This window comes from Myotis davidii, unplaced genomic scaffold (genome assembly GCF_000327345.1).
Source record: "Myotis davidii unplaced genomic scaffold, ASM32734v1 scaffold741, whole genome shotgun sequence".
Taxonomy (NCBI): Eukaryota; Metazoa; Chordata; class Mammalia; order Chiroptera; family Vespertilionidae; genus Myotis; species Myotis davidii.
In genome coordinates this window covers 224,900-234,904 of record NW_006291250.1, presented here as the reverse complement: position 1 = coordinate 234,904, position 10,005 = coordinate 224,900, and the positions used below count along the sequence as shown (strand labels likewise).

The 10,005-nt window shown below is 62.0% G+C and overlaps 2 protein-coding genes across 2 annotated transcripts in view; both read left to right on the top strand.

The window, feature by feature from the left end:
- DMWD (dystrophia myotonica, WD repeat containing) overlaps window positions 1–4,731 on the top strand; it is a gene marked incomplete at its 5' end in the record, with an annotated part of 6,279 nt that extends 1,548 nt beyond the window's left edge. The window contains 3 exons of the mRNA XM_006764416.2: window positions 1,827–3,089; window positions 3,833–3,904; window positions 4,204–4,731. Of these exons, the coding sequence (XP_006764479.1) occupies window positions 1,827–3,089; window positions 3,833–3,904; window positions 4,204–4,251 (1,383 nt within the window). The remainder of the gene's footprint in view (window positions 1–1,826; window positions 3,090–3,832; window positions 3,905–4,203) is intronic.
- A 1,490-nt stretch (window positions 4,732–6,221) lies between these two features.
- DMPK (dystrophia myotonica protein kinase) overlaps window positions 6,222–10,005 on the top strand; it is a 9,008-nt gene continuing 5,224 nt past the window's right edge. The window contains exons 1-6 of the mRNA XM_006764415.2: window positions 6,222–6,367; window positions 8,511–8,602; window positions 8,830–8,913; window positions 9,005–9,100; window positions 9,490–9,638; window positions 9,995–10,005. Coding sequence (XP_006764478.1) covers window positions 8,845–8,913; window positions 9,005–9,100; window positions 9,490–9,638; window positions 9,995–10,005 — 325 coding nt within the window. The 5' untranslated portion in view covers window positions 6,222–6,367; window positions 8,511–8,602; window positions 8,830–8,844. The remainder of the gene's footprint in view (window positions 6,368–8,510; window positions 8,603–8,829; window positions 8,914–9,004; window positions 9,101–9,489; window positions 9,639–9,994) is intronic.

Genomic DNA, 10,005 nt, shown 5'->3' with positions numbered 1-10,005 from the left:
GGGGGGGGGGGGGCGGGCAGGATGAGGGAGGAAAGGGGGGTGGACTGACAGCTATGTGGGATGGGTGACAGACAGCAGCCAGTGTGATAGCTAATACGAATACATTACTCCTGGAGTTTTCATCAACCAGTGGGTTGGGGATTGAGAGGCCCATTTTGCAGATTAGAGAACTGAGGCCAGTCAGTTTGGACTGGTTTTAAGTCAGAGCCGTTGGTCTTTAAATTCTGGGCCCCGTGGGCATTGGATTCAAATCCTTGCTGTACCACATTGACTCACCGTGTGGCTTTGGGAAGGTGACGGTGCCTCCCGGCACCTCCGTTTCCCTGCGCTGCAAAATGGGGTTTCATCCCTACCTCACAGGACTGTTGTAAAATCATGCACGGAGATGGCTTAGTCCCGGGCAGACTTGGCACAAGAGGAAATGCCGGCGAGCAGCCTTATCTGTGGGTACTCGTGCCCTGTGTGTGTTCAGAAGCAGTGTTCCATCTGCATAGAATTGCATGAATGGCAGAAGGGAGTGCGTGGAACAGTGAATGGAATAAAAAGGCACTAGCTCACCCATTCACAGAATAGTTACGGAGCATTTTTTCAGGGCCAGGCTTGTTCTCAGCACTGGGCATGGCTCATCGCGGTGAACAAAACAGAGGGCCCACCTCTGTGGAGCTTTCATCTAGCGAGGCAGTCAGTTACCCAGCAAGTGGAGCGTGCGGTTCGCCAGGACGTGCTGAGTGCTGCATGGCGGGTGCGGGGTGAGGTGGGGTAGTGGTCAGGGAGGGCCTCACTGGGAGGGTGACATTGAAATGACGATGTGAAGGAGGCACGAAGGAACCGGGGAAGGACATTCTGAGTAGAGGGAGGCGGGGACAGAAGCCCCGCGGCAGGACCTGGTCGGAGCAGGTCTGGGGGGTGGGGGGAGTCGGTGAGCTCCCGGAGTCAGTGGAGGGGCCGGTCCTGTAGGGGCTGGAAGGCTGTGGAAAGGCTGGGCCTTCAGAGCCTCTCCCCTGGGCTCAGCTGAGCCGTATAACACAGAAATGCTTTGATCTGGTTGTTTTCTCAATTCTCCCAAGAGTGAGAAGCAACTTGGATACGGAGAAAAGAAATTAATTCCTTCCATTCGGTGGATGCCTAAGGGCGTGAGGCTTAGTTCTCTCTGAGCCCCTGGCTGAGAAAGGCTGCCCGGGGGTCAGTGTGGGGGGCGCAGGCGCTGACTCACTGATGGCAGCTCCCGGGCAACAGTGTGGGGAATGGACACGGGCAGTGGTGGTCTGGTGGCCAGTGAGGCCACTCCAGGATTGATGGTGGCTGGGACCAGGGTGGTTGGGGTTCGAGGTGAGCAGAGGTCAGGTTCTGCATGTTATTGAAGATTGGATGTGAGTTGTGAGGAGAAGAGGAGCAAAGATGAGCTGCAGGCAGGATGGGGTTGCCATTCATGCGTCTAGGAAACACTTGCCAGGCACCCCCTGTGTGCACAGCTCTGCGCTGGGGCTGGGGCAGTGAGCCGCACCGCTCCTTACGGGAGCCGATGGCCTGTGGGTCAGGTTATTGCCTTGAGCTCGACATGGAAAGACGGTGGGGGCATTAGACGGAAGACAGTTCCCTGGGAGGCAGGACTGCCCCCTTGCCACAAATGGGACATTGAGGCTCATGGAGCCCTGTGGCCGCCGCAGAAGCAGCCGTTCTGCGTGCCCATGACCGCCCTTTCCCTGAGGGGGCTCTTCTCCTGGGGGGCCTGGGCCCCGTCTGATGGCCGCCTGGGGAACCGGGTTGGGAAGCAGGTCTGTCAGGGTCTGATGGCCTTCTCCCAACCCCGTCATCTCTCCTGGCAGCGGCTGATTGACAAGACCAAGGTGACATACCTGAAGTGGCTGCCTGAGTCGGAGAGCCTGTTTCTGGCATCACACGCCAGCGGCCACCTGTACCTGTACAATGTCAGCCACCCGTGTGCGTCGGCACCTCCCCAGTACAGCCTGCTGAAGCAGGGGGAGGGCTTCGCCGTCTACGCTGCCAAGAGCAAGGCACCCCGCAACCCGCTGGCCAAGTGGGCGGTGGGCGAGGGGCCCCTCAATGAGTTTGCCTTCTCGCCCGACGGCCGGCACCTGGCCTGTGTCAGCCAAGACGGCTGCCTGCGCGTCTTTCACTTTGACTCCATGCTCCTGCGGGGGCTCATGAAGAGCTACTTCGGGGGCTTACTCTGCGTGTGCTGGAGCCCCGATGGGCGCTATGTTGTGACGGGTGGTGAGGATGACCTGGTCACCGTGTGGTCCTTCACCGAGGGCCGCGTGGTGGCCCGTGGCCATGGCCACAAGTCTTGGGTCAATGCTGTGGCCTTCGACCCCTACACCACAAGGGCCGAGGAGGCGGCAGCCAGTGGTGATGCGGAACGGAGCGTCGAGGAGGAGGAGGAGCCCGAGGTGGCCGGCCCAGGCTCGAATGGGGGAGACCCGCTCTCCCCAATGCCCAAGGCCGGCTCCATCACTTACCGCTTCGGCTCGGCCGGCCAGGACACGCAGTTTTGCCTGTGGGACCTCACCGAAGACGTGCTTTACCCACACCCACCCCTGGCCCGCACCCGCACGCTCCCCGGCACGCCTAGCACCACACCGCCTGCTGCCAGCAGCTCTCGGGGTGGCGAGCCCGGCCCCGGGTCCCTGCCCCGCTCACTGTCCCGCTCCAACAGCCTCCCACACCCAGCGGGCAGTGGCAAGGCGGGTGGCCCAGGCACAGGGACGGAGCCGGGCACTCCGTTTAGCATCGGCCGCTTTGCCACGCTCACGCTGCAGGAACGGAGGGACCGGGGGGCGGAGAAAGAGCACAAGCGCTACCACAGCCTGGGCAACATCAGCCTGGGGGGCGGGGGGGGCAGCAGCGGGGACAAGCCCAGCGGGCCTGTTCCCCACAGCCGCCTGGACCCGGCCAAGGTGCTGGGGACGGCGTTGTGCCCACGCATCCACGAGGTGCCCCTGCTCAAGCCCCTGTTGTGCAAGAAGATTGCCCAGGAGCGGCTGACGGTTCTCCTGTTCCTGGAGGACTGCATCATCACCGCCTGCCAGGAGGGCCTCATCTGCACCTGGGCCCGGCCGGGCAAGGCGGTGAGTCCGGCCTACCGGGGACCTGGGACTCGGGGAGGCAGGTTTGGGGAGAGCAGTTTGTCACGATCACAGCCTCTAGCCCATAGGGTGAGGGGCAGCCCTGCCACATCTCACGGTAGGTCTAGAACACTTGGCAGCCGTCCGCACGGCCAGGTAGGAGAGCGGGGTGTTAGGGACCATGGCTGGCTACCAGAGGGCAGCCCCTGGGCCCAGCACAGCCAGGTCTTGCCACTTGTTCCTTGAAGCCGGATCCGTATTCCTGTGGAAAACGTGATTTTTAAATGATGAAACTGGATACTGCGGGTCAAGTTCTGTGGGCAAGACTGAGCCTTGAGCTCGCCCTCCAGCCTGGCCCTGGCGTAGGAGCCCAGTGCTGGAGGCACAGGCGGGATTACCAGGTTCGGGTCCAGTTCTGCACGTCTTCCTGTGTGACTTCGGCCAAGTCCCTGCCCCTCTAACCTCTTAGGACGGGGAGGCTTGAAGACGGGCAGTAGGCGGTTGATGTGCCCGTCCTGGGGTGGCCATGGGGCTCGGGGTGGAGCACAGGCTGTGGACTCTGATGTCTCTGCTGCTCGGGTCTGGGCTTGGCACCCAGCATGTCACATCTGAGGGCCGTGGCTTGGTTCCTTGGGAGGTTTTGGGATTATAGCGCCCTGCATCCCTAGAACTGAGAGCCTCATAGGTGAGGTGTTGGGATTTGGGGAGTCCTTTGAGTCCTGAAAGAGACCCCTCTACCTCCCTAGTTCACAGACGAGCCCGAGGCCCAGACAGGGGAAGGAAGTTGGCCCAGGTCACCCAGCAAGTCAGTGGTAGAGGTAGGACTGTCCCTGAGTTCTTTCCCCCCCAGAATCTCAGGCACCCCCCCCCAGAAGGGGACCCCACTTTTCCCCTCTTCCCCACCTCCACCCCTACCCCATCCTCTGCTCAGGATCACCTGAGGACTTCAATTATTGCCTAAAAGTGCTGCCTGCTGGGATGGGGAAGCTAGTTGAGATGGAAGTTCCAGAACCTAGAGCCGCATCCTGGGTGGGGGGTGTGCGGTGGACAAGGGCAAGGCCAGGTGGTGGGACCTCAGATGTTCTCTAACCCCTGCTGTCTCCCCTCCTCTTCCCAGGGCATCTCCTCCCAACCAGGCAACTCCCCGAGCGGCACAGTGGTGTGAGGCCCTGGATGCTGGGCTCCCTGCCCCGCCTCGCCTCCCAGCCGTCACCCTTCCGCTGACCTCATGGATCAACCTGTTAACAAGACTAACCATGACGGATGGACTGCTCTGGTCCCCCGCCCTGCACAATCTGGGGGGCAGAGAGTCCCCCCAGACTGGCCTAGACCCTGGGGGGATGTAGTGGCTCATGTGGCCTCAGCCTTGTCCCCACCCACTGCCAAGTACAATGACCCCTTCCGCTGAAACATCAGTGTTAGCCTCATCCCTGTCCCCAGCATGTGACTGGTCCTGGGGCGGGGGAGGGAGAAGCTCCCCACCCACGAGCGCAGCTCCGCAGTGTGCCCCTCAGTCTGCGGACCCAAACCCCGTCTCCCCTGCTGGTGTTCGTGCTTTTGAAAAGTGTTAAGTTATGGGAGCCCCTTGGGGCCCTTCTGTCCCCAGCACCTCTTATTTATACTAAAGTTCCCTGTTTTCACAGCGTCTGATCCCTTCCTCGGGGTGTGGCGGGAGTGTGTGTGCTTTCACTGCGTGTCCGCTTTTTGTTTTAAGATAAAGTTTATTTAGAAAGTTACAGAGCCCTGCCCAGGTGGCTCGCTTGGTTGAGCATCCAGTGCACTGAAAGGTTGCTGGTCTGAGCCGGGTCAGGGCCTGGGGTGGGGGAGATGGAGCACACAGCAGCAGATCAGTGTTTCTCTCCCTCTCTAAGCTTGTGCTCCAGTGAAGGTTAGAAAAGAAAAAAAAGGAGTAGTAGAACCGAGCGAGCCACCTGGGCTGCATGGGCTCAGGAAACATTACAGAGGCCAAAGGAGGGCCCTTGGAGCTCAGGGACGGAAGCACTTGGAGATCGGATCGGAGTGGGTGTGCACCAGGGAGAGCGCGGGCCAGGCCCTGCCTCCTCCCGCCCTTTTAATGGGAAAAACTGAAGGTGGGAGGAGGGATGTTCTCGACACCTACCAGCGGTGAGCAGGACCCCTTGGATGGAGGAGCGTCTCCCCCTAAACCCGAGGGAAGAGAACCACCAGGGCCCCTCCCGGAGTCCTCGGTGGGAGTTTGCAGCGTTGCTTGGCTTGAAAATGCCCAAACCTCCCAAGTCCATGTTACAGGGTCTTCCCAAATGGGGTCTCCCCAGGCAGCTCCAAAGGCCCAGAGCCAGTGCCCGTGAACACAGGGCTTGGCCAGCCCAGCTGTCCGGGAGACTGGTTTCCTCCGGGAGGACTGTCCGCCCTGGAAAGGACAACGAGATCCCTCCTGGCTGGCTCTCCTGCCCCCGCCCCCCCCTCCAAGTGTTTGTTTCTAATCTTGGCCTGGGCAGGAATGTGGCTGCATGCCGGGCCCAAGGAGCTATTTTGGGGGCTCCTCTGCCTCCCCCAGTCTTTGGCCAGTGTCACCCCTGGTCTTGGCTCCTGAGGGCCTCCCTTCCCAATTCTCTCACCACCCCTTCCCCACCTCCTGCCAAAAAAAGTGTAAAGCAGGAGGCCTGAGGGCTAAATTTAAACTGCCCCAAAGTCCGACTCCTGGCTGAGTCACCCACAAAGCTGTCCTGGCCTCCTGCCCCCCTTCCCAGCCCCCCCCCCCCCCCCCAACTCCAGGGCTTGGGCGGAGTGTTCCAGGTCACTGGCCCTTAATTGGCCCCCTCTGGGGAATGGGAGGGCTCATCTTGGGCCCCTCACACCTGTTGCTTTAGCTTTCCTCTGTACTCCGCCTTTAATTGGCGGGCGGGGTGTTGAATGGTTGAGATTCTCTACCCCCCAGTCTCACACTGAAGCATTCTGGGGGGGCCTGGCTTGTGAGGGGTTAAGGCTGGTAGGCGGGAGGGGGCTGGTCAAGGGGTGGGGAGAAGAGGAGGAGGCCTTTGCAGCCTGCAGAGAGAAGTGGCCAGAGGCCCAGGGGACAACCAGGGACAGGCGGACATGCAGCCAGGGCCTTGGGGCCTGAACAGGGGCTGCCAGGCCCCGTGACTTTTTTGAGGTGCGGCTGAGGCGGCTCCAGCAGCTGGTGCTGGACCCCGGCTTCCTGGGGCTGGAGCCCCTGCTCGACCTTCTCCTGGGCGTCCACCAGGAGCTGGGTGCCTCCGACCTGGCCCAGGACAAGTATGTGGCCGACTTCTTGCAGTGGGGTGAGTACCTGCCTGCATGCCCCCTCCCCACTGGGAGGTGGGGGTAGGGCAGAGGCAGGGAATGGGATTGGGCGTTGGAGGCTCTTGGAGGGCAGGGCAGACATGGGGAGAGCTTCCTATTCAGGGGCCCAGAGCTGGGGCCTGGGTCTTGGGGTGACATGCCCCTACCCCTGTGCCACTCTTGCTGGGCAGAGTGGGGTCAGCAGAGGCCAGGGCAACCATGACTCAGGAGCCATGGTAGGCTGGGCTGGGATCAGCCCCCCATGGCCCCCTGCACCCCTACCCCCCAGTCCAGGCCGAGGGACATGCTGGGACTCCTGTCTCTTAGGTGCCCGCACACACCCTATGGCCTCCCCCCTGGTTCCCAGAGCAAGGGGCTCTCACAGAGACAGGATGGGGCAGCTGCCAGGGGCGCGGTCCATGGGCAGGTGTTAGGCGCCAGCCTCTCCAGCTGCCCCAACAGGTGCCCAGGCACTGACAGGCTCAGTGACTCAGGCAGGCCCTAGGGGACAACCAGCTCCAGACAGAAGCCTCCCTGTCCCCCGTCTACCCCCAGAGGAGGAACCGCCCATCCATTTTGGTTCCCTGAGTCTCCAGGGTCATTCTCCTTCATGGCCTCCGTCCTCCGCTTCTCCCACAAAGCCCCTTCCTGCCAAGTCCTCCCCAGAAATAGGTCCAGTCCTCCAGAGGGAAGATGCTTGAACCCCCGCCTCCTGCCTCGCCTGTCCCCACCCTCTTCTGGCCGGGACTCGGGCTCACTGGGGCGTCTGACAGTCTGCCACGCTGTCCCTCCCCGGCCTGTCCCTCCTCGGCCTGCTCTCTGGGTCCTTAGGCTCCTCTGTCCCTGCGTTTCCTCTTCCTGTTTCTCCTGCCCCTTCTTTCCTCGTGTCCATCTCCTCGGAACCCAGGCCCTGCTCCTCTCCTTCTGCCTCCCAATTCGCAGATGGGAGCATGGAGGTCAGGGGTCAGGCCACTCAGCCTTTCAAGAACCTTACCCGCCACCCCACCCCCCCAGCCCCTTAGCAACTCTCGTAGAAGACGTCTTTTTGCAGGGGATGAAGTTTGACCTGCGGGGTAAACTGAGACCTGCGGTGGGGGCAGGGGTCCGGCTCTCCTGGGAGGAGCACTCCTTTTGTGGCCCGAGCAGTGTCCTGCGGGCCCCTCCCCTGCGGGCTTGGGCGGGGGAGGGGGCCTGGGTTGCCACTGCCTTAAAAGGGCTCAATGTCTTGGCTCTCTCCTCCCTCCCCAATCCTGGGCCCTCACTGGTTCTTCCCTGCTGGCCCACTCTCCCCGAACCCCATCTGGACGCCTCTCCCCTCCATAACCACTGTATCTCCCCTCATTCCTACTCACCCCCATCCTCTCTCCACCCTACCCCGAGGTCTCCAGTGGCTTCCACCCCTGGGGGTCTAGGCCTCCCTCTCCCAAGTCCCTGAGTCTCCTGCCCCCCCCCCTCAGTCCCCACTCCCCCCTCTATTCCCAAACTGCCCTGTTAGCATTCCTAGCTGTAGGACCTTGGGCAAAGGAGTTCACCTGTCGGAGCCTTGAGTCCCGGTCTGTAAATAGGGGAGAACAGAGCGCTGCTCCTGGATTGCAAGGACTGAGGACACATTTGAACTGGGCCTGGAGCCCTGGATGCGGGTCCACCATGGCCCTGTCCCCTCTTCAGCTCCTTCTCCTGGCCCCGCCCCCCAAGTCAGCGTTTCCCTAAGTGTGGTCCAAGAGCCTAGAGGGACTGGGCAAAGCTGCATGTTCGGACCCTTTCCCATCACCCCAATTGGGGGTGGGGGCCCAGGGAGCTAGAACTGGGCTGGTCCTCCCTGTTCCGGGGCCTCCTTTCTGCAGACTCGTGTCCCCGGACCCCACCCCTGCTCCCACAGGAGCCCTGACCCCATGCCTGGTCCCAAAAAGGGGTTCCCGGGCCTCCCACTCCTGTGGGAGGGCAGTTTTGCATCCCCCAAACCTCACCCAGTGCTTATGTGGGGAAGCCTTTGGGAGGCCAACAGTCTCAAAGGGCAGGCAAGGAGTGGGGGAGGCTGAGAGTGAGGATCAGCGAGGGGAGACTGAGGAACAGTGTGCGGGACTCCCTCCTCGTCTCCATGTCAGTCCCGGTGACCCCCGGTTCTCACCGCCCTGCCCCCAGTGGAGCCCATCGCGGCGAGGCTTAAGGAGGCCCGGCTGCAGAGGGAGGACTTCGAGATCCTGAAGGTGATCGGACGCGGGGCGTTCAGCGAGGTGAGCCCTGCGCCACAGCCGGAGCCCGGCCTTCCCTGCCTTCGGCAGGCCCCAGGACTGGGGGCGGGGCCTTAGAAATTGATGAATGAGTTTAGGAGCCTAAAACCAGCAGGGGCGGGGCTTAAGACCGATGGGCGTGGCGCGGTGGGCGGGGTCTCGGTGGAGTCCTGCCTGGGCGGTGGGTGTTCCTCCCCGCCGCCACCCCAGCCCCCCGTGTCGGCCTTCAGGTCGCGGTCGTGAAGATGAAGCAGACGGGCCAGGTGTACGCCATGAAGATCATGAACAAGTGGGACATGCTGAAGAGAGGCGAGGTGAGGCCCGTGCCGGCTGTGCTGGGCGCGGAGGAGTCTCCCCGCAACCCCCAGCCCCCCAACCGCTTCAGCGCCTCCCGCTGCCCCGCAGGTGTCGTGCTTCCGCGAAGAGAGGGATGTGCTGGTGAACGGGGACCGGCGCTGGATCACGCAGCTGCACTTCGCCTTCCAGGACGAGAACTACCTGGTGAGTCCGCCCCACGGCTGTCAATCAAGGAGGCGGGCAGGGAGCGGTTTTAGGGTGGGGAGCCCTGTGGTAGGAATAGGCTTCCTTTCCCGGGATGGCGGGCGTTCCCAGGCCGATTCTGGGGGCTCAATAAAGCTGCGCCTGGGGGGACCTTACCCGGAATGGGAGAGCTCTGCGGAGTCTGAGCGGGGGGTCTGGGGTGTGGATCTCTGCCTAGTGACATCTGGCAGAATTGGGGGTTCTGGGTGGGGGAGGGGGTCTCTGATTTGGCCTGGAAGACCTCTGGGGCTCCCTTGGGGGTGCTGCTGCGGGATCTCTGGGAGTCTTTGTCCAGGGCTATCAGCCAGGTCACCCCGGGGCTTACTGACCCCGCGACCCGCCCCCTCCAGTACCTGGTCATGGAGTACTACGTGGGCGGGGACCTGCTGACGCTGCTGAGCAAGTTTGGGGAGCGGATCCCGGCCGAGATGGCGCGCTTCTACCTGGCGGAGATTGTCATGGCCATAGACTCGGTGCACCGGCTGGGCTATGTGCACAGGTGGGCGCCTCAGGGGTAAAAGCTTTATACACAAATTCTGAACTCTAGAAACAGGAATTCTTAATGTTTGAAAGAACTTTGTTCTCAATTCGCCAACAAACGTAGCCAAAATTGAGAACATTCGCAGTATTCTCCTCATGTTACTGCTTTGTACCTCTAATCTCGGAACCAAAGGTGGAGCCCGGGTGGGGGGGCAGCGCCTGGAGAGGGAGGGACCTGGAGACAGAGCCTGAGGGCGAGGCCTGGAGGCTTGGGGGCTGGAGAGTCTAGTGCCTAAGAGAACGGGGCCTGAGCCTGGTGAGAGGGTGGGAGGGAGGCTCACCTGCCCCCTCCGCTCCCACCTCCCCTCTGGGCAGGGACATCAAAC